Raw genomic sequence first — 19,901 nt, forward strand, 5'->3', positions numbered from 1 at the left:
TTCTAAGACTTCTGGGTAATCCGAACTCAGAACCTTCTGGACCTTCTTCAGCTCGTTCTTCACAAAAATAACAATGGTCTCCTCCAGCAGCTGAAACCGAATATTATGTGAATGAGACAATTTAAACCAAACATCAGATCCATGTTGGACAAACGGACAATCCACTGGTCTGTAAAGTGCAACATGGAGTTTAGTCATTGTTCATGTACTGACCGTAAATATGGAGTCCAGGTGTGTTTGATGCTGCTTGACAGACGGACCTCTGGGAACCTCTGAGCTCTCCTGGTCCACTCTGGAGAAATCATGAAGACTTTGAAAATGCATGCAGTAAAAAGAAAGATCTCCTGCCACTCTCTGATTGTCTGCTACTGCTCTGTGAAAGCAGCATGATTGCGCTGCCTGTGTACCAAGTGAGACTGCAGATGACGACTGGACTTCACCTGTAAAGACCAAGGTGATATCTGATGAACAGTTCGTTTGCATGTATGTGCGTCGATGAGAATGTAATTGAATTATTCTCTTATTTAATGTTATAGGCTGTTTAGTTATTGCATGAAGCCAGGGGTGTATTTTGTACAGTTAGTTCTTTCTGTTGATTCTGTTAGAAGAATGTGTTTTAAAGCAAGATGATAATTGTTAATAGTTTGTGTGACTTTTGTTGCTGTGACTGCATTCTGTTGGCTATTATTTCTGTGCAATTCACTTATTATATTCACCTGATATTTCTGTTGTTATGCCCATGTAGAGTGAATAGTTGTTGTTTAAGTGTGACTAATATTATGAGTATGCTGTGCCTCCTATTCATTGTCTGTAGCAAAATTTTGTTGAAAAAGTTTAACATTAAAAAAAGCACAGTAGGAACACCTTTCATGAAATAGCTGAACATGTTGATATTTGAATGGTTTCAATAGTTGAAAGCATGCATGTATTGAAATGTGACAAAAAAAAGTACAGAATTTGAATAACAAACAGCATGAGGAAATCCTGGAAAAAATGACAGTGTGATTGCTGATTTCTTGCAGTTATTGAATTTAAGAATTTGCACTTGAGAAGCTTGGGCTCCAACAGCAAACCTTGTCAATCAATTCCTATCGTGTTTTAAATATGTTTTAAATAGATGCTACATGTAGAACCTGGTGCTATACAGGCATAATACCAGTAGAGGACACTGTCTTGCTCAGTATTTTGATCCCATCCACTGTTGGAGTGTAAGAGATATAAAAAGAATACAGAAGAAGACAATATAATGCAAGTACTAGGAGAAGTGCACTGGAATGCCACTCAAAGTCTGAACTCTGGGCACATTTATGTAGAAGTTGTCTCATTTTGCACAACAATGGCAGCACCCATTGGCACAGGGTAGGTTGTATTTGTGAACTACATTATTTGTTAAAGGTTAGTGAGCAAAATATATAGATATGTTTCCAAGCATGAGAGTAAGAGAAAATGTAAAATGGATCTGTTATTTCACGTGTAGTTTTCCTGCTATGATTTTTGTAATACAAGCACTGCTGAATGTTCACTTGTGTGTACACTTGCCAAAGAGACTTCTTTTTGTTAACGTCAGAGAAGTTTTGTGTTTACTTTTGGTATTTTGCACCTGGAACACTTTAAGGACAGAAGTTGAAAGTTTCTAAAATATTCCGACCTTTGATGTTGTCTGCAACACAGCATACATTTGAAATGACAGCATGTAGAAAATCAACATTGTGTTGTATCCATTACCCATTAACACCCTACACCTTAGTGACCCACACAATATTGTCAAAGTTGGTTGTTGTGTCTAAACAACACTGCCTCTGGTGGGAATTGACTGGACAATCCTCCATCAACATCAAGGATGCATACTATCACATATTCAAATGGGTACGGTCACTTTCTAAGGTACTGGCAAAAAAGGCAGAAAAACTATACTGACCCTGGAGAGGCAGCAGGTCTACGAAGCCAAAAACATCAGATTCTCCTACACTGGGCTGGACTTACATGCTCCCCACCAAACACTGATCTTCCATCTGTTTACCTCTGAGCCTCTTTTGCTTTTATTGACTGATTTATTGACATCATGGTGGTCTGGTGAAAAACATTTTCAGATTGGGGCATAGTTTTATTTTTCAAATTAGTTTTAAATACCTTTTATCAATAGCATGACGTCCCTGTGGGAAGATCATAGGGTGATCCATCGCCCAGGTCCTCTTCATGGACACACTGCTGGGTTCTTGTTTTTCCATCTTCCTCCTGATTGAATCACATAAAACAGCAAATAATCTACACTGCAGCCTGAACAATCTGAAACTGTGTATTGTCAATACATCTGATAAAAGTATTTGCTCTTTGTTTTCCAGGATCTTTTCATTTATTCTGCGTCTGGGCAGTAAGGCTGAAAAGTCTATCACGATGTGAAAGTTTCATATCGCTCAATGGTGATAATTACTGATCATTTTAATGACCTTAGATTTCTTAAAGCTGATTCATGACTTTCATGTTGGTTTGCATTTATTGCATACACATGAAACTATTTCCTTACTACTATCAATGACATGTCCATTGCGATACATATTTATTATTTTTTTAAAGATTTTTTTGGCATAGACACCTTTATTAAGCAGTAGACAGATAGGAAATATGGGAGAGAGGGGGGATGTGTCATGCAGCAAAGGACCTCCGGGCGGAATCGAACCGGGGTCGGCTGCGTTTATGGCATGCGCTCTAACCACTCGACTACCTGCGCGCCTCGATACATATTTCTATCATTTTATGGCCCAGGCCAGGATCTATGTGATCCAAACACCTCAAACTTCGATTTGTTTGTACAGAACACTCTTTTCCAGTTACTCTGACCAATGTCTGTAAACTTTTGCCTATCTTAATCTTTTCCTTTCATTAGCCAGTCTTTTTCTTGATAATCTGCCTAGAAGGCCAGCATCATGGAGGCTCTTCTTCACTGTTGACATTCAGATTGGGGTTTAACTGGTACCACTTAAAAAAAACCGCACGTTTAAGACCTGTGAGATGTCCATTTCTTAAACCAGACACTCTGGTGTCCTCTTGCACCCAATTCTCTTTCTTCTTTGGTTAAAGCCATATTGCACTGTCATTTCAAGGGAATAGTACACACTGTTGTATGAGATCTTAAGTTCTCTTTACAAATTCTTGCTTGAAATCAGTCTTCGTTTGTCAGAAAAAGGACAGACTGACAAATTTTAGAGGAAAATTTGTCCTTTTCCTGTCTACTATAATCTATATAATCAAATAATCCCTATATTAATAATCCAGACTATAATCAAACCCCCAAATGCTGATGCTCCAGGCACACAACTAGCCGAAGACAGGACAATTGTATTGTTTCAATAATCAGCAATCTTTTAACACGACAATCTTGGAATAGCTAACACAATGTGCCATTGGACCATAGAAGGCTGAAAATGGTGCTCTGTACACAGATAAGTAAATTGAAGTCAGTTAAGTCAAACCTTTAAGTGTTACTGTATGTTCAGTTAGTGTCCCTGCACAAAATATGAAATATTAGACAGACAAAACAATACATCTGATACAATGTATTATTATGAATAATGAAAGTCTGATAGCTTACCTTTTTCCTCGGCTTTGTTTAAAATCAATCAAAAAATCTTGACTCTTGAAGGACACACAGCTGGGTTCAGGTTCAGGTCCAGGAGAGTCTGGTCTCTGATGGAGTCTGCGAGGAATAAAAAATATAGTCAGGACATTGACAATATTAGAAATAATAATGTTTTTCTATAACAACAATTATTTGAACTATCTTTATTAGCTTTAATTTCTCAGCACAAGATCAGACTGATCAATTTCAGGAGAAAGTTATTTTTTTTAAGACTGTAATCAAACCCTCCATGGTGGTGCTCCCAACACCGAACTAGCCAAAGGAAGGCCAATTTTATTGTTTCAATAATTAGCAGTTTTAGAGTTTCTCACTGTTCTGACAGAACTGCAAATGATTTCCCTCTGATCAATTAGACTTTTGACTCAACAAAGTTGGATTAGCTAACAACAGCCTTTTCACACAGAGACTCTGCATTATCTCTGCAGCGGAGGTTCGCAAATTCTCCGCATTTGTTTGTTCACACAGAACCAAGCAGCTCTTGCATAAAGCCACACCAGTCAGTGCGTTTACATGCACAGCTTAGTCAGATTACAGCCATAGTTTGACTATGCTATTCAACCAGAAAACTGCAATTATCCGAGTATACATGCCGGTGAGAAAATCTGATTATTGGGCCGGAGCATGTCATACCCGGTACGCTAGGTGGCGCTGTGCCCATTTCAACTAGTGGTAACAGAAACACCTCCGGCTGACCTCTTTACGTCACCAGCTGCCACAGCATTCAAGAAAGATGGCGTGCGAAGAGCGAGACGAAGCTACATCTTTCTACATTTCGTATGGTGTACATGATAATTACACAAACTAGGTGCACAATGGCGCTCTTTCTTGCCGTGAATTCGGAGGAAAGATGCCACCGTCCGTCTACTTCTAAAAATCGTGCGCCTCCATAGAACGCAAAATCCGATCTGATCTGATGGAACGTATACATGCAGGAGTAATGCGACTATCAATCGAATAATCTGGGTGCTTTAATTCTACTATGAGAAATCCGATCGGTCCAATTTTAGTCAGACTAAAATGTATATATGCATCTTAAAGATCCGTTCAAAGTCGGACTAACCCAGTAATTCGGTTATCTTGAGTGTCATGTAAACGCACTGAGTTTGTCAATTCATACAGCAAGCCGGCGCTGCGGATCCAAAACTATCATGGAGGTACACGTCATGATGATGATGCCTGTGTGTTTCTTTCAAGGTGTTTCCCAGGTGTCCTCCTGTCAATCTAATCATTTTCACTGTGCTGACAGAACTGCAAAAGGACTGCTTATGAACATATGGATGCTGTTATAATGTGTTGTGATTGAGATCCTGATGCACTAAACATCCTTGAAAGTGACAAAGAGTCACTTTCAAGGTTTTTCTCTAAATTACGTAATTGCCATCAGAAAACTGAACACTGTCTGACTCTGCCACCTGCAGGAGTGAGGGAGGCTGTTTTCTGGGGGAAAGTTCACTGAAGTCTTGGACTGGAGGGCTGAGCGTCACCGTGACTACAGTAACTACAACAACACAATAGTGGAAGGAGACAAACACTTGGTGAGTAAAAGTTTTCTGCCGGGGACATACACTGTTATTTGGGCAGAAAGAGTTAGTAAGAAGGACAGGATGGCAGACATGAGGGCCGACGCCTCGCGACATACAACACATTATTTTCCTCATAGGTTGCCAAGGACAGTTACAATGTTGTGAAGGATCTGTTTAGCTTTCAGGCTGTGAACCATCAGTCCTCGCTCCACGCCGCCGGGTTGTCCATCCACACAGGTTCGGTTTGCCTCTGCCGTGGCTCTGATGCTACCTCTGATACTATCTCCAGAGGCGAAGCGAAATTTCACCCCTCGCCACATCTGAGACTTTCACACAGAGGAGGATGCAGAGATTTGTCACATGACCACTGCATTCAATGGTCAGTGTGAGTGGGGCCACATGGTTGCAGAAAATGTTCCTTTGTACACCTGAATGTAGTATATTTCTCAGTGAGAAACAAACTTTTGAGTGTTTCTCTATTTTCAGTTAATGTCTCCCTGCATGGAATATAAAACATATAAACACAGAAAACTATACATCTGATAAAATGTATAATTATGACTAATTAAATACTAATAACTTGCCTTTTTTCACTGCTTTTTTTAAAGTCAATTAAAAAATCCTTTGACCGGTCACTCTTAAAGGACACACAGCTGGGTCCAGGTTCAGGTCCAGGTCCAGGTCCAGGTTCAGGTCCAGTGGTTTTAGAGGGAGGGCCTCCCTCCTCTCTGTCCTCACACTGATTCATGCTGCTCAACTCACACACACTTTCATCTGGAGAGGAAACACAAATCATTCATCTGCACATCATCAGACTGGAAGTGAGTCGTCTGCTCTGAACACCAGTTTAACCAGCGAGACACGACTGGAACCACTGTTCTAGAAACACCAGTAACAGTGGAGGAAAGTACAGTTACTCGCGTACTTTAAGGAACTACAATTCTGAGGTACTTCAGTCACGTATTTCCACTTCGTGTTACTTTATAACTTTACTTGTTACATATCTTTAGTTTATTTAAACATTCAGATGATTGAGACACAATATCATGAACACATTGTGATGTATTATTGTAGATGATATATAAAGTCATTAATGTTGGAGTTTTTATTCCATGTGAACCATCTGTGTTAATACAACTGACATCCTGCAGTTTACTTCTGCACCACCAGGTGGCGCCACACGGCTTCTAAAGACAAGCAGAGGAAGATTTGAGTCACATGCTGCTCAAAAAGCAGCCTGAAGTTCATGTGCACACAACCACTATTTTCATCTGCTTCACTCTGTTTTAGATGAAAGCGTTCAAATGTTGCATCACTCCATCATTTATTGAGTTATTGATGACGTTTCACTGGCTGTAATATCACATTCACTGCTTTTATTTCACAGGCTTGTTCTGTGTTATCTTAAAGGGTTTCTCTCTCTGTGTGTGAAACCTGTTGAGCCTCTTTTTCATCCACTGCTGGAATCTTCAAATCACAGCTTGTGATGTTTGATTGGCTGCAGGCTCGATGATGTCATCTTGTTCTCTGTGTCTAAATATTTGTTTCAGCTCCTCAGCACAATACAAACATTATTTCACATTCAGGTCCGTAAAATCTGAATTAATGTTTTTTATTCCCAAAACAAGCGACTGTTACTTCATGGGGGCGCTGTCACACAGGATTCTCTTTCATATTCACAACAACATGTAAAGAAATTAAAAGTACAGTACCTCAGAGGGCTGAGATTTAGCTCAGTATAAGTGTGAAAGAGCACAAACACTCAAGTAACTCTACTGACTCTACTTACAAGTACTTCCAGGTTGTATTTCTGCGCAGTACTGGGATAATTATACTCAGTTACTTTCAAAGAGCGTCAGATCCTTCCAAAATAAGAAGGCTCCTCTGGATAAAGCTTCCAGAAAACACAAAAAAAACGAATTCAAGGGCAATGAGTTTGACTATTGATCACATTTCGGGTCAAAGTGACATAAAGAAGAGACTGTTGGTGGAGCGTCTCCACACCAGGAAGTCAGTCACAGTTGGAGCTGAGGGCTCAGTCTATATGATGACATCATAGTAAATGATGGGCCACATTCAGGTGTTTGGACCATTTGACTTTCCAGGATGACATGTCTCTGATGATTCTGAACAAGAACCTGAACACCAACATATTATAAGTCACATCAGCTACAGTCAACAGCAGCAGGGAGAGGAGGAGGGACAGGAAGTCCCCAGACTCCCTTCAGAAATCTCTCCATTTAGTGAGCTGTTGAGTTAAGAGAACCTTTATTAACTGTGTGAAACGCTGTTAATGACAGATTCTTAATGATTCGGGCCTTCTTGTAAATTCGGCCTATGTTACAGCCTCGTTTTAGGGGGTGCTGCAGCCCCCTCAGCACCTCCAGCTCCCGCATCCAGGCGAACAGCTGCCCTCCAGCCGCGTTTAGTGCGTCAGACAGCGGGAGAGCGGCGGCTCGTCTCGGCCTCCTCCACAGGCTGATTCAGGCAGGAGAAGCTGCCTTCAGTCATCAGTAAGTGGAGCTACACAGTGACAACCACTCTGTGTTCACACACTGACCAACTCACTCCACATCTACTCTCATTTCTCTGGCTACATTCCCACAGCGATCCTATAACGTTGCTGCATTCTGACTATTCTAAGTTGTGTTGGGCCCAGAAATGATGTACCACGTCTTCCCCTCGTGTGAATGCAGGTGTGACTGTTTCAAACTCTGATGGAGGTTTTGCTTCGTCCTCTGATCTCATCAGGAACATCTGGTCACCAGAAGAGGAAGAAGCACCATGACAGTGAGCAGTAAACATTAGTTCATGTTCCAGCCTGCAGCTTCTCTCTCGTCAGTCTATCCTGCTGAGCCGGACACTGCAGCTCCTGATCCGTCTGTCCTGCACTGCAACTTTATTCTTCCACATTTTGAAGGCAAATATTCAGCTTTTTCTCAACTTATACAAGTTAAAACTAATATTAAACTGATGGACGGTGTAAAATCCTATAGTTGCACTGCAAATACTTTTTCAGTTAATGTAAAACAGACGATGTAGAGTAAATGTGTTTGATCTGATTATTGATCACATTTCAGTGGACAGAGACAGAAAGAGGCGACACTTCCTGTTGGAGGAGTGTTCACAGCTCTGACAGCTCATTTAGTGACACACTTACATTTTGATTCTTTCATTACAAAATAAAAGCTTTCATCAGCTCACCGTCCTCTGAATGCTGCTTCCTGCTGTCTCCACATCAACTACTGACCACCAACTAACTCCACCTCTGCTCTTCCTCCACCGTTCTCCTCTCAACATGGAGGATGAGGTTTTTAATGGCGGCTGTTTGAACTCACAGCTGTGAGTCTGTAGAAATGAACAATGGAGCGGCAGATTGTTGCTGTTTCTAGTGTCGCTAAGCAAACAACAGCTTGTGTTAACGAGTCAGACATTTTAAATGTGTTACATTACCTTCAGCTGGAGGTTCACACGGACACGACTGTCTGCACCACAACCATCACAGTGAATGAGACTTTGGACCGGCGCTGCTGAAGAGGCTGTTAGAGTTACACATTAATCACATCATATGAATTATATGTGTTTGTCAGTGAAATCAGATGACTTGTGTGTTTAATGAGAGTGTAAAGGTCAAATACATGTTTAGTTGTTGTTACTTTGGTTCAACAAAGCAGCTTTAGTGACTTTTACAGAGCAACATCACTTGAACTGACTGTTAGATTCTATGAGGTCACTACACAACAACTCACACACAACTCACAAGTTGTCATGAAGAAACATTCAGGTAACAACTTGTGTTATAAAATCCTTCAGCTGTGCTGCAGATACTTTGTGAGTTTTTAACTAGAACCTCGTCAAACACACAGTAAAGTTACATGTTAGTGTTTGTGACTGTGATTCAGTTCAGGTCCAGTTTGAATGAAGTGAGTTCGACGATGAGTTAACGAGCAGATTAAACTGATCTCAGTTCAGTCAGAGACACAAACTTCAGTTCAGACTGTGGATGGTTGTATTTTTCTGTTCATGATGAAAATATTTCCTTTCTTGACATTTAGCTGGTTAGCTGAATGTTATTGTAAAGTTAAATCATATCTTACCTTTAAAGGACTGAAAGCAGCAGGTGAGAGTGAACACAGTCCGTCCTCAGCTGCTGACGGTCTCTCAGGTGAGCTTCATCACAGGAGGAGGAGCCCAGGTGAGCTCTCACACTCTGTGTACACGCCCTGATGCCTGCTGGGTCCTAGTGCTCAACCCTGTGCTGCCTTCCCCTCCACATCAATAACAGTCTTGACTGTTGTGAAACACATCAGACCTCAGATCAGACTGAACTCACCTTCACCTTCAAAATCATATATTAGTGTGAAGCCTCAGCTTTAAGTATTTCTCAGCACTTTCTGAGTTTTCTCTGGCTCTTTTCTGTTCAGCATTATTCTGCTGGAATTGGAGGACGTTGCCGCCCTCTGCTGGTGAAAAGAAGCCACAGCTGTTGTGTCTCCAGTGAGCTCATATCACAGTTCATCACTAACTAACAGCAATCACTGTTCAGTCTGTATATATCTCAGTCTGTTACATCTCACTGCACAGACTTCACTGTTTGTCGTCCTGGAATCAAATGAGGGAAATGTTCAGTGGTGTTCACAATCACCGACATCTTTTAAATCAGCAGGAAGTCTTTTATTAATGCGGCCACCACGCTGTTTTATTTCAACATGTCTCGTCTGTTTTATTATCATCCACATTGCTCTTTATTGTATTATTTATATATATATGCAGTTATTGGCCCCAACTCTGCCATGTTTTAATCAAGTTTCAACCTCGTAAAGCCCTTTTAACTGTGAAAACTGCTGTATGAATAAAGTTTGTAATTATTATTATTACACCAGTGAGCTTCAACTAATGATGCAATTAACCGTCTCAAACAAATGGACGTCAGTGATGATTCATATTTCCACACATTAATATGTTACTGTGATGTTTTGATGTCGTCCATGTTTTTATTGGATTATTGTCTATTGATTCATTAGTTGTTCTGTTTATTGTGTGTTTCTGTTTTTATTTGTGGTTTGTTGCATTTCCCCAAATTATATGATGTGAATAGTTTGAGTGTGTGTGTGTGTGTGTGATGGAGGGGAGGTCTGTGGTTCTTCACCTTGTAGCGTAGGGGCTGGAAACAGATACTCGTAAGTCCTAAGTTGGGCGCCAGACAGGGGAAAATTCTACCTGTCGGTCTTTTCTTTAAACGTGAAAAGAAACAATTATATAAATCTGAAAGTATCTGTTAATTAACAACGTCAGAATCCCGCTAGCCTACTGCCCTAGCTACAAAAGACAGGTACATCAAATAAAACACTTATCACCATAGCGTCTGAAATGAAGTGTTAATCAATTAATGATCAGGCACAAACAAACCAAGAATCCAAACACTTAAATCAATTCAGGAAATGAGAAGGTCCATCAAGCAATAAATCAACATATCTTAAATGCCAATATCCACATGAGAGCAAAATATAAGTCCCAAAGTCCACAGTTCATATAAAAGAACAAAAATCGCATTCACCATAACCGAGTGAATGGTTATAGGTGGAGTTCAATTAAGTTCAGTTCATTCTGGTCATCCAGAAGTATGTAAGCGTGTGTGTGATATGTATGCAAGTGTATATGGATGGGGGGGTCGGAGTTGATGGGGCCGATGGAGACAGGGAACAGGGTGAGGGGTTTGGTAGCTTTGCCCTTTCCCTGAGAGAAGGTGAAGACAGTGACTTGAGAGGGAGGAAGAAGCCTGGAGAGCCACAGGCAGCGACCACTTATCTGTAGAAGTTTTCAGCCCAGACCAGTTTTTGCTTCCAAGTGCCGCGCCTCGAGACATCCGCCTGCCTTTGCACACACTCCGGGGTTGCTTTGGTCCTTTCCAGCTTGTATACTCCTTTACAGACTCTGTGTGGTGTTTTCTCCTATTCCGCCTCGCTTCCTCCTGATCTCCTCCATGCTGTCTTGGTGTAAAATGGCATTACCCTTCCCCCATCTCCCAGGTGTTGTTAATTTTCTGTAACCCCTCCCCTTACCTCTGGGGAGGAAATGCAATGATGCACTTCCTGCCACAACCTCTCCTGACACATCTGTTATGTTTTAATCATCTGATCTGATCTCATGTGTGTGCTGATCCAATAACAAATCAATACATTCATGTGTTGAAGAAACAGGTTTGCTGAAGTTGTGCTGTTGTACTGACTACTTTAACTGTGTGGCAGCTCTTTATTTACTGCAACAAAGGATTGTGGGTATTTCTACCACTGTTTATTCTTAACAAACAGATGTGGGCCTGAATAAGTTTGTCCCCCTTTTATTTCTGTGGACATCAGGTTCAAAATCACCTGAACTACCCAGGGATTGAACCCACAACCTCCAGACTTCACAGCATCACTTCACCATCCTGAGCTGATGAATCAGTCTTAAATGAATCACTTTCTTTGAGCATTTCACTTCTTTTGAGGAAAAAATGATAACAAATAAATAATAAAACCTTGAGGATTTGAACTCGAAACTTTAACAGCGGAAGCGACGTCCTCAGGCTTGAACCCACGGCCTCAGAATTTCACAGAACTTCTTCAGCTCACTGAATCGGCGAGTCGGCATCTTGTTATTTCGCTGTGGACTATTTGGTCTCCGGCTCTTTCGGTCACCTGCAGTTGGACTTTAAAACTAGTCTGTGACAAGTGGAGCCACCAGGTCAGACAGAGAAAGACTTTTCTCACAGCTGTTTAGTTTGATGGACCAGATTCAAATCCAACAAACATCCTGAAAATACAGCCGGACTTCAACAGCCACAAAACACTGAGAGAAACACAATGATTGTCATTCAAATGTGTTTTCTTCTCATAGAATAATCAGACAGAAATGAAGAGATGTTGTGCAGTTTCTGACTCTGTCACTACGGACAGAATTACATGTGTTAACCAACACCATCAAACTTTTAGTTTCATCATTAGAAACACATGAAACAAGTCAGAGTGTTTCAGGTGGAGTGTCGAGTACATTTGATCAGATTTTACTGTCCATTTACAACTTTGTTCACAATGATTCTTTACAATTAAAGCTGCAGACGACTCAATGTTTTCTCTTTCTTACATTTCACTAATAGTTGTGGATTTTATTGGAACAAGAGCCAGAATTCAATACAACACATAACAGAAAGTACAAGTCAACGCAATTTAATCCACAATTTAATGGAAGAAGAAGTTTCAAATGGAAATGAAGAATCTTTTCAATCAGTTTGAATCATTTTGTACAAAGTTGACTGATGAATTTATTCCAAGAAGCTGAAAGATTGATGTGACTGTGATCCTGTACAGACTCAACTGTTCAGCACTGACAATGTTTCTGTGACAGGAGGAGACTCTGCACACTAAACACCACACAGACGCACTGAGGAACCTACACTTGTCAGGTAAAGAACCCTAGACCAGAAGAACCCAAATCCAGGATAAAGAGGTTCAGTGAATGTAGTGTTGAAGGTGTGGAGGTGGATCAGTGAGCCAGAGGAGACTCTGTAGAAGGACAGAGTGCCAGCAGGACAGTCCACATACACTGCTACTCTACCAGAGGAGGAGGAGGAGGAGGAGGAGAGGACTGTTAGTCTCTTATTGTGCCAGACAGAGTAACCGTCAAAGCACCTCAGACTCCAGGACTGATCATTCAGTCCAAACAAACAGTTTTCTTTGTCTCCTTTCCTTCTGATTCTTCTGTAACTCACCGATACATAAACTTTTCCTCTCCACTCGACCTCCCAGTAACAGCGACCAGTAAGACCAGTTCTACACAGCAGCTGAGTCCATGGGTCAAACCTGTCTGGATGATCAGGATATGACTGATCCTTTAACACATATGTCATCTTCCTGTTGTTGTCAGACAGTTTGATCCTTCTGCTGACTGTGTTTGTGTCGACTGTGAGCTCACAGGAATCTGATGGAGAGAAAAAGACACAACACAGCTGCAGTTATTAATGTGTCATCAGTGTGATGATGACATCACAGATGTGAATGAGTGATGTCACAGTGTTTTGATGAATGACAGTAAAAAGACACTCACACTTCCTCAGACCTGGTGTCAACCATCGGACTCCAGCAGGCTCCACCCTGAAAGGAGGAGGGGGGTCAGAGCAGCACATCTGTGAGCTCACAGGAATCTTTGGAAAAACTCAAGACACGCCATATTCTGTCTGTTTTGTTTTGTGTTCAAAAACTGAAAAGTGGTTCACTCTGTTAAAGGACATGTCTAAAGATGAATATGACGTTGTTTTAATTACAAAAGCATTAAACCAGAGGTCAACCAACTAATGTAGAGAGCTGCAGCTCTGCACAGGTCACATATCATGTTAATCAATGGAACAGGTGATGGATCATTGAATATTTTCTTTTCTTTTGTCATTATATTTGTTGGTTGTGCAAAACACTGAAACGTTCCTGCCACTGCAGACTGTTATGATGATAACTACCCAAAACAGCCCAAACTCAGCTGGAGCAGCAGTTTCCTCATGACAGGAGTCACCACTGATCTTAAATAAATCTATGCACTGCTGCTGTTATGGTAATGTGACAGGAAGGTTCCACCTCATGTCATCTAACGTTGTTACTGGACTGTTTTATATCTTCTGTTCACTTTAAACTGATGCCACAGACAGTGGTTACAGTCTGTAAAAGGTTTCACACTGAGGCACAAAGACACTGTCAGTGATGATCTAGAATGTAATTACTCCAGTCTTGATAAAGATCCATGTCAGAACCATTTTAAGTTCAAAGTCAAGCACTTTGGCAAAATCACTGATTCTCCAGGTCAGGCAAAGAGTTTATATGTTTGTATGATTAAATTAATTTATGTGTCACAGAAATCTTTTTAATTTGAGGTTCAGTATTTTCTGATCAGACATCTGACAGAGAGTGTCTATTGGTATTATCAATATAACAGCAGTGATGTGGTGGAAATTAGATTGAATGTTAATGTTTTGATAACCCTCTGCAATCAGTGTGGAGTGGTAAGTAGTTAGGATGAGCGGTTCATCAAGCAACAAAACCAGAAGCCAAGAAATCAGACAGGCACGTTTTGAACAGGAACTAAACTAGTCTGAGAAGAGGGGTGTTACCTAAGTGTTTGTGACAAAACTCTCTTGGTCGCTGATCTTCATCTCTTCTTCTTATCTTCTGCTTGGTAACTCTTGGCTTAGTGCCATCCTGTAGCGCTTGGCGATATGGCTTAAAAATTGAATCTACGCTTTTTTTCACACCAAACTCTATTTATGATTTTAATCGATTTCTTTTTCTCTTCTCAAGAACAAACTTCAAATTACAAAGAAATGATTAAAAGCATTGCTTTTATTTTAATGCTATGTTTTACAACAAATTTGCCCTGCCATTGTAAACAGTGCAGCTTCAAACTCACATAAAAAGTGCATCCTTTTGAAAAGACTGTGTAACTTTTTGATAAAATGCTTTTGTAAACATAAATTTAACATGTCAGATTGCTTGCTATTATAAAAACAGATACGTTTCCATATTGGTATTGATAAAGTGTTAAGATAGCTTTCATTAAATCCTTTATTTTGGTGCCTTTGTTTACAATTTTACGGAAGAGGATTAGGGCCACATGTGAATTTTTTTTTTTGTTCTGACTTTAAAGTCAGAATTCTGAGAAAAAAGTCAGAATTCTGACTTTAATCTCAGAATTCTGACTTTTTTCTCAGAATTCTGACTTTTTTCTCAGAATTCTGAGATTAAAGTCAGAATTCTGAGATTAAAGTCAGAACTCAAAAAAAATTTACATGTGCAGACTTCTAACTTTATTCTCAGAATTCTGAGAAAAAAGTCAGAATTCTGAGAAAAAAGTCAGAATTCTGACTTTAATCTCAGAATTCTGACTTTTTTCTCAGAATTTTGACTTTAATCTCAGAATTCTGACTTTTTTCTCAGAACTAAAAAAATTCACATGTGGCCCTAATCCTCTTCCGTACAATTTTATATCCCTGAAGATATGTAATCTAAATTAAAAATCGGGAAGATAGGAAGACGAGCCTGTCTGCTTCCTCTGGCTTGAGACATCGATGCCCCGTTATGGCTTCGTAACACAAGTCTGGGGTCGAACATTTTCTGCATGTGGATGACTGTAAATATGAGAAGCATATCTTTAGCAATATGCAACATGACTGCATCTGTAACAGCTGTCCACCGGGACCCTTTCTTCTCATACAGGACACAATGATTAAATGATTCCGCTAATGTTGGCTGCTTTATAGCGGATACGTGTGGGCTGCCGCGGTCTGTACATCTTGTAGTGAACAAGTGTCCCACTGTGATCCAGGCGTCTGTTTGACATGCTGAAATAAATGGTTGGGTCGGCTGCCTTTAGTTGCAACAGCCTTTGAACAAACTTTGCATCAGACGGTGGTTTGTTCGAGGTCTGACGCTACAGAACCAAGCTACTAACAAGACAGTGCCTTTTTTCGGCATAGACACCTTTATCAAGCAGTAGACAGATAGGAAATATGGAAGAGAGAGGGGGATGTGACATGAAGCAAAGGACCTCCGGCCGGAATTGAATCGGGGTCGGCTGTGTACATGGCATGTGCTCTAACCACTCAACCACCTGCGTGCCCGAGACAGTGCCTTTTTATTGACAAACTCTTTGCTCGCTGCATGCTGTGTTTGTTTCTCTGTGGAAAGTCAATGCAGGGAGGGCGGAACCCACTATGAACTATGGGAGCCAACGAGGAGCAGCGGCGGAGCAAGTTAAATAAAAAAAAATGAACCAAACCAAAAACTCGAATTAATCGATTTTACAGATTTTTGGCCCAGCCCTACCATGCTGCCTTTTCTCCTGAACTGAACTGAACAACTGGAGGTGGATTAAACAAAGCAGACCTTCCGACACTGACCCATCTACAATTGAGATACAGAGTCTCACACTAGCCCTTTTTATACAGCCTCTCCGCATTATCTCCGGAGTGGTGGTTTGCCAATTCTCCGCCGATGGCAATTCACACAGAGCGAAGCATCTCCGCCTTCACGTGTGTAATTCACACAGAAATGCAGCTCCTAAACGTCATGTCAGGTTGATGACGTCAGTGTTTCCCCAGGTGTTCCCCTTGTTAATCCAAACCAGCGGACAGTTTATTGTCATATGGACTCTGTTATAATGTGTAGTGATTGAGATCCTGATCCACCAAACATCCTGGAAAGTGACGGAGTTAAGATTTACGCGCTAAATTACATAATTATACATAATCACCATAAGTACACAGGATGCTGTCTGACTCCCTCACTCGCGGAGACGGAGGCTGTTTCTGGGGGAAAGTCTCGGTGGGGTGGTTTATTTTCATTACAAACACTCAGGGAGTTAAACTTTTTGCAGGTGACAGATGCTGTTTTTTGAGCAGAAATGTGAGGAAGAGTCGGGAGGACAGGCGGGAGGACAGGCGCTTCTCTAAGTACAGATGTAATATTTGTTTTCCTCATATAAGTTGCCAAAGACAGTTAGAGTTACTACTAGGGCTGTCAGTTTAACACGTTAATTAGATTAATCAATTACACAGCAAATTAACGCGTTATGAAAATTAACGCAATTAATTCTGAGATTCTAAGTGGCAATTCAATGCACAAGCATTTTAAATTTGGCCCATTGAATGATCTGTAGGCTACTTGGCAGTGGCACGTTACGGTAGCCATATATGTCTTAGAGCTTAGATCGGGCCCAAAATATCAAGCCCGACCCGACACGAGCCCATGCACGTTGTGTCCAAACCCGGCCCAGCCCGACATATTAACTGTAATGATGAGCCCGAGCCCGATTTAAACCCGACATTTTTTTAATACGTGGGTTGTTATAACTGACGTTCTCAAGCTCCTTGTTGCACTTACAATCAGTGACACCGGTAATGCATTACTCTAATTTGACCACTTTTTCCTAATGCAGGAATATTTCCAAACCAGTAATCAGATTAAAGTTACTAATTCAAGTCACTGTGCATTACTATCAGTTTTTGTCATTATCCTTAGTAAAAATATACATTTTGCTTTCTTCTTGCGTCTCGAGGAGTGAAGTCTCGTGCGCGGGGATCTACAGGGAATCTAAACTCTCATATGTCGACGATGGTAGCACCGAGGAACTTGTTAAACACTAAACACGTCAGGATTAAGAGGCTGCTTAAGTGCCTATTTGAGATTCAGCCTTAATTTATTTCTGAATTTTATTTAGATAAGTGTATTTGTATTGCATTTTGAAAAATGCACCTGGCCTAATTGGTTTGCTGGGATGTGCTTGACCATTTTCTTTTAATTTTCATTTATGATACGCACTTCACGAATAAAAATGTGGATTTCAGATTTTCTCTTCTTAGTGTATTCAATTGATAAGTCATGTAATACAATGTCCTAGAATTCGAATTCTTTATTGGGGTACCTTTAGCAGATATGAGATTAAAATGTGAATAATTAGATTAATTAATTACAAATCCAGTAATAATTAGATACATTTTTTTAATCGCCTGACAGCACTAGTTACTACGTTACTTTTGTTTGGTCCTGTATCGTTGCTTTGTGGTACATTTCGCTGTATTTAGTTGAGTGAAGGACCTGTGTAGTTATCAGACTGTCAGACCGGCACGCCCTTGCTCCGCGCCTCTGGATTATCTGTTCACATTGGGAAGGCTCACCAATAATGCAGCCCTGATACTACCTCCAGAGGCGGATCAGCGCCGGAGCAAAATTTACCCCTCTCTCTGCATCTGAAACTTTCACACAAAGGAGGGTGCGGAGATTTGGCGCAGGATCCATGCATGCAAATGGCACTGTGAAAAAAGCTACTGACTGTGTGTGGCTGCAGCAGGACTCTTCATACCTGAGAGTCTCAAGTCTCCAGCCTGGATCCTTCAGTTGAGCTGACAGCTGCTTCACTACTGAGTCTCCTGGATGATTGTAGCTTAGGTCCAGCTCTCTCAGATGGGAGGGGTTGGAGTCTAGAGTTGAGACCAGAGAAGTACAGCCTTCTTCTGTGATCAGACAGCCTGACAACCTACAGACACACAAAACAACACACATCGCATCAGCTGAGGGTCCTGATAATTCAGTGCACATCTGTGTTCAAGGGTATAATGTTTATTATATTCATCGTCTTAGTTTTACTTATTTACTAATCAGCACTAAACACAGAGTATAGCAGAAGCTAATGCAAATGCCATTAGTTTTGCAAATATTTGGTCAAGAACCAACATATTATATGGATTAAAATGTTGACCTGTTGATGGCACCAAATGAAAAGTCAGAGGATCACAAGTGATGACAGTTCATCCTGAGGGGACCATGAATGTCAAAAACCCACATGACTATTCATCCAATGGTTGTTGAGATATGTAAGTCAGGACTAAACAGAACAGACTGACTGACCCACATTTTAAATATTGTGAGGTCATGAGAGGTAATCCAGACAGGTAAGGCTGGAGCAGTGTAAAAACTGAAAAAACAAGCCAAAGCCAGAAGAATCAATGCAGACGGTTTATTCTTCCACATAGAAGGTCCAACTGAAAACACCTCCCAAAGGAGGGGGAGGGCCCTTCAACTCCTCCTTCACCCCAACAAGTTTCCAACAAAAAGTGTCCGTCACTGCATGAAAAGTGGGATTTTTGTCAGTATGTGGCACTGTAGATTGTGGTGGAATTTCAGGTTTGCGACAATTCACTGCAATTTGCAGGCAACACCGAAAACTGCAGTAAATTGTGTTTACATGGGCCTTGCTTGGCAGTTGTCCCCCCATGACCCCCCTCCCCCTGATTCTAGGGGAGGCTTTAACATGTAAATGAAAATGTTGTGAGCTATACAAATGCAAATCAGGGTAGCAGGGGGAGTTTTGACCTTTTTCTAAAAGGTATTAACCTCATTTTAAGAAAATCTCTGGTATAAATAGATGAGGCTCAGTATAGCCTAATTATAAACCCGTAAATTTTAGCTTGAATTGTTTTGTTTAATGAAAGTTTGCTAGATTAATTCCTGTGTATGTCCTTAGCAATGTTATGTAAAAAGGATTTTTTATTCTTTTTTTCTCTCTCCTGGGAACAAGTTAAAGATAAAATGCCAGCTAAGAAATAAAAATTTGCATGACATATATTGAGACAAATAAGATATTGTAAATAATTTCTGTTTAAAATGTGTGACATTAAAATATAATTTCATGGGTTCTGAATGTTTTAAAAGAAGTTGAAAAGTAATTCTTATACGTGTGAGAGTTCATAACCTGTAAGAGTTTTTACACTTCCGGGTTGACCAGTTCCGGGTTGACGAGGAAGAAGAGAGAGTTATTGCCGTCGAGCAGCTAACAGTGGACTGTGTGTGCTCTTCATCGCAGTCGAAGTGTTTTATTGGAAGCAAAGCGAGTTCGACTAAGCTAGTTAGCCGGAGTTAAGCTAGGCTAGCAGGAGCTAGCCTAGCTTGGCTTGGCTAATGTGACTATTATTCGGGTCCATTAATAGATGTGTTGTGTCCATATACAGTGCATCGTGCAGCACTGATCGTCTTTATTGATTGTTTTTACAGCTGCTGGAAGTGAGACAGAGTGCTAGCTGAGGATGAGGTGGACCTTCGGAAGTGCGCCACCATGGACCTGATGTCTGAGGAGGAGAACGGCGGGGTGTCTGGATGGATTGTGCAACCTCTGTCCTTTCACAGCCAGGAGCTCACCAAGCTCTGTGCCACGCTGCAGTCGTG

The 19,901-nt window shown here is 40.9% G+C and overlaps 1 protein-coding gene across 1 annotated transcript in view; it reads right to left on the reverse strand.

The window, feature by feature from the left end:
* Positions 1-19,901, reverse strand: part of LOC115576965 (NACHT, LRR and PYD domains-containing protein 3-like) — a 61,584-nt gene that overhangs the window by 10,800 nt on the left and 30,883 nt on the right. The window contains exon 16 of the mRNA XM_030409688.1: positions 18,043-18,216. Coding sequence (XP_030265548.1) covers positions 18,043-18,216 — 174 coding nt within the window. The remainder of the gene's footprint in view (positions 1-18,042; positions 18,217-19,901) is intronic.

Source organism: Sparus aurata, chromosome 24 (genome assembly GCF_900880675.1).
Source record: "Sparus aurata chromosome 24, fSpaAur1.1, whole genome shotgun sequence".
NCBI classification, from domain to species: Eukaryota; Metazoa; Chordata; class Actinopteri; order Spariformes; family Sparidae; genus Sparus; species Sparus aurata.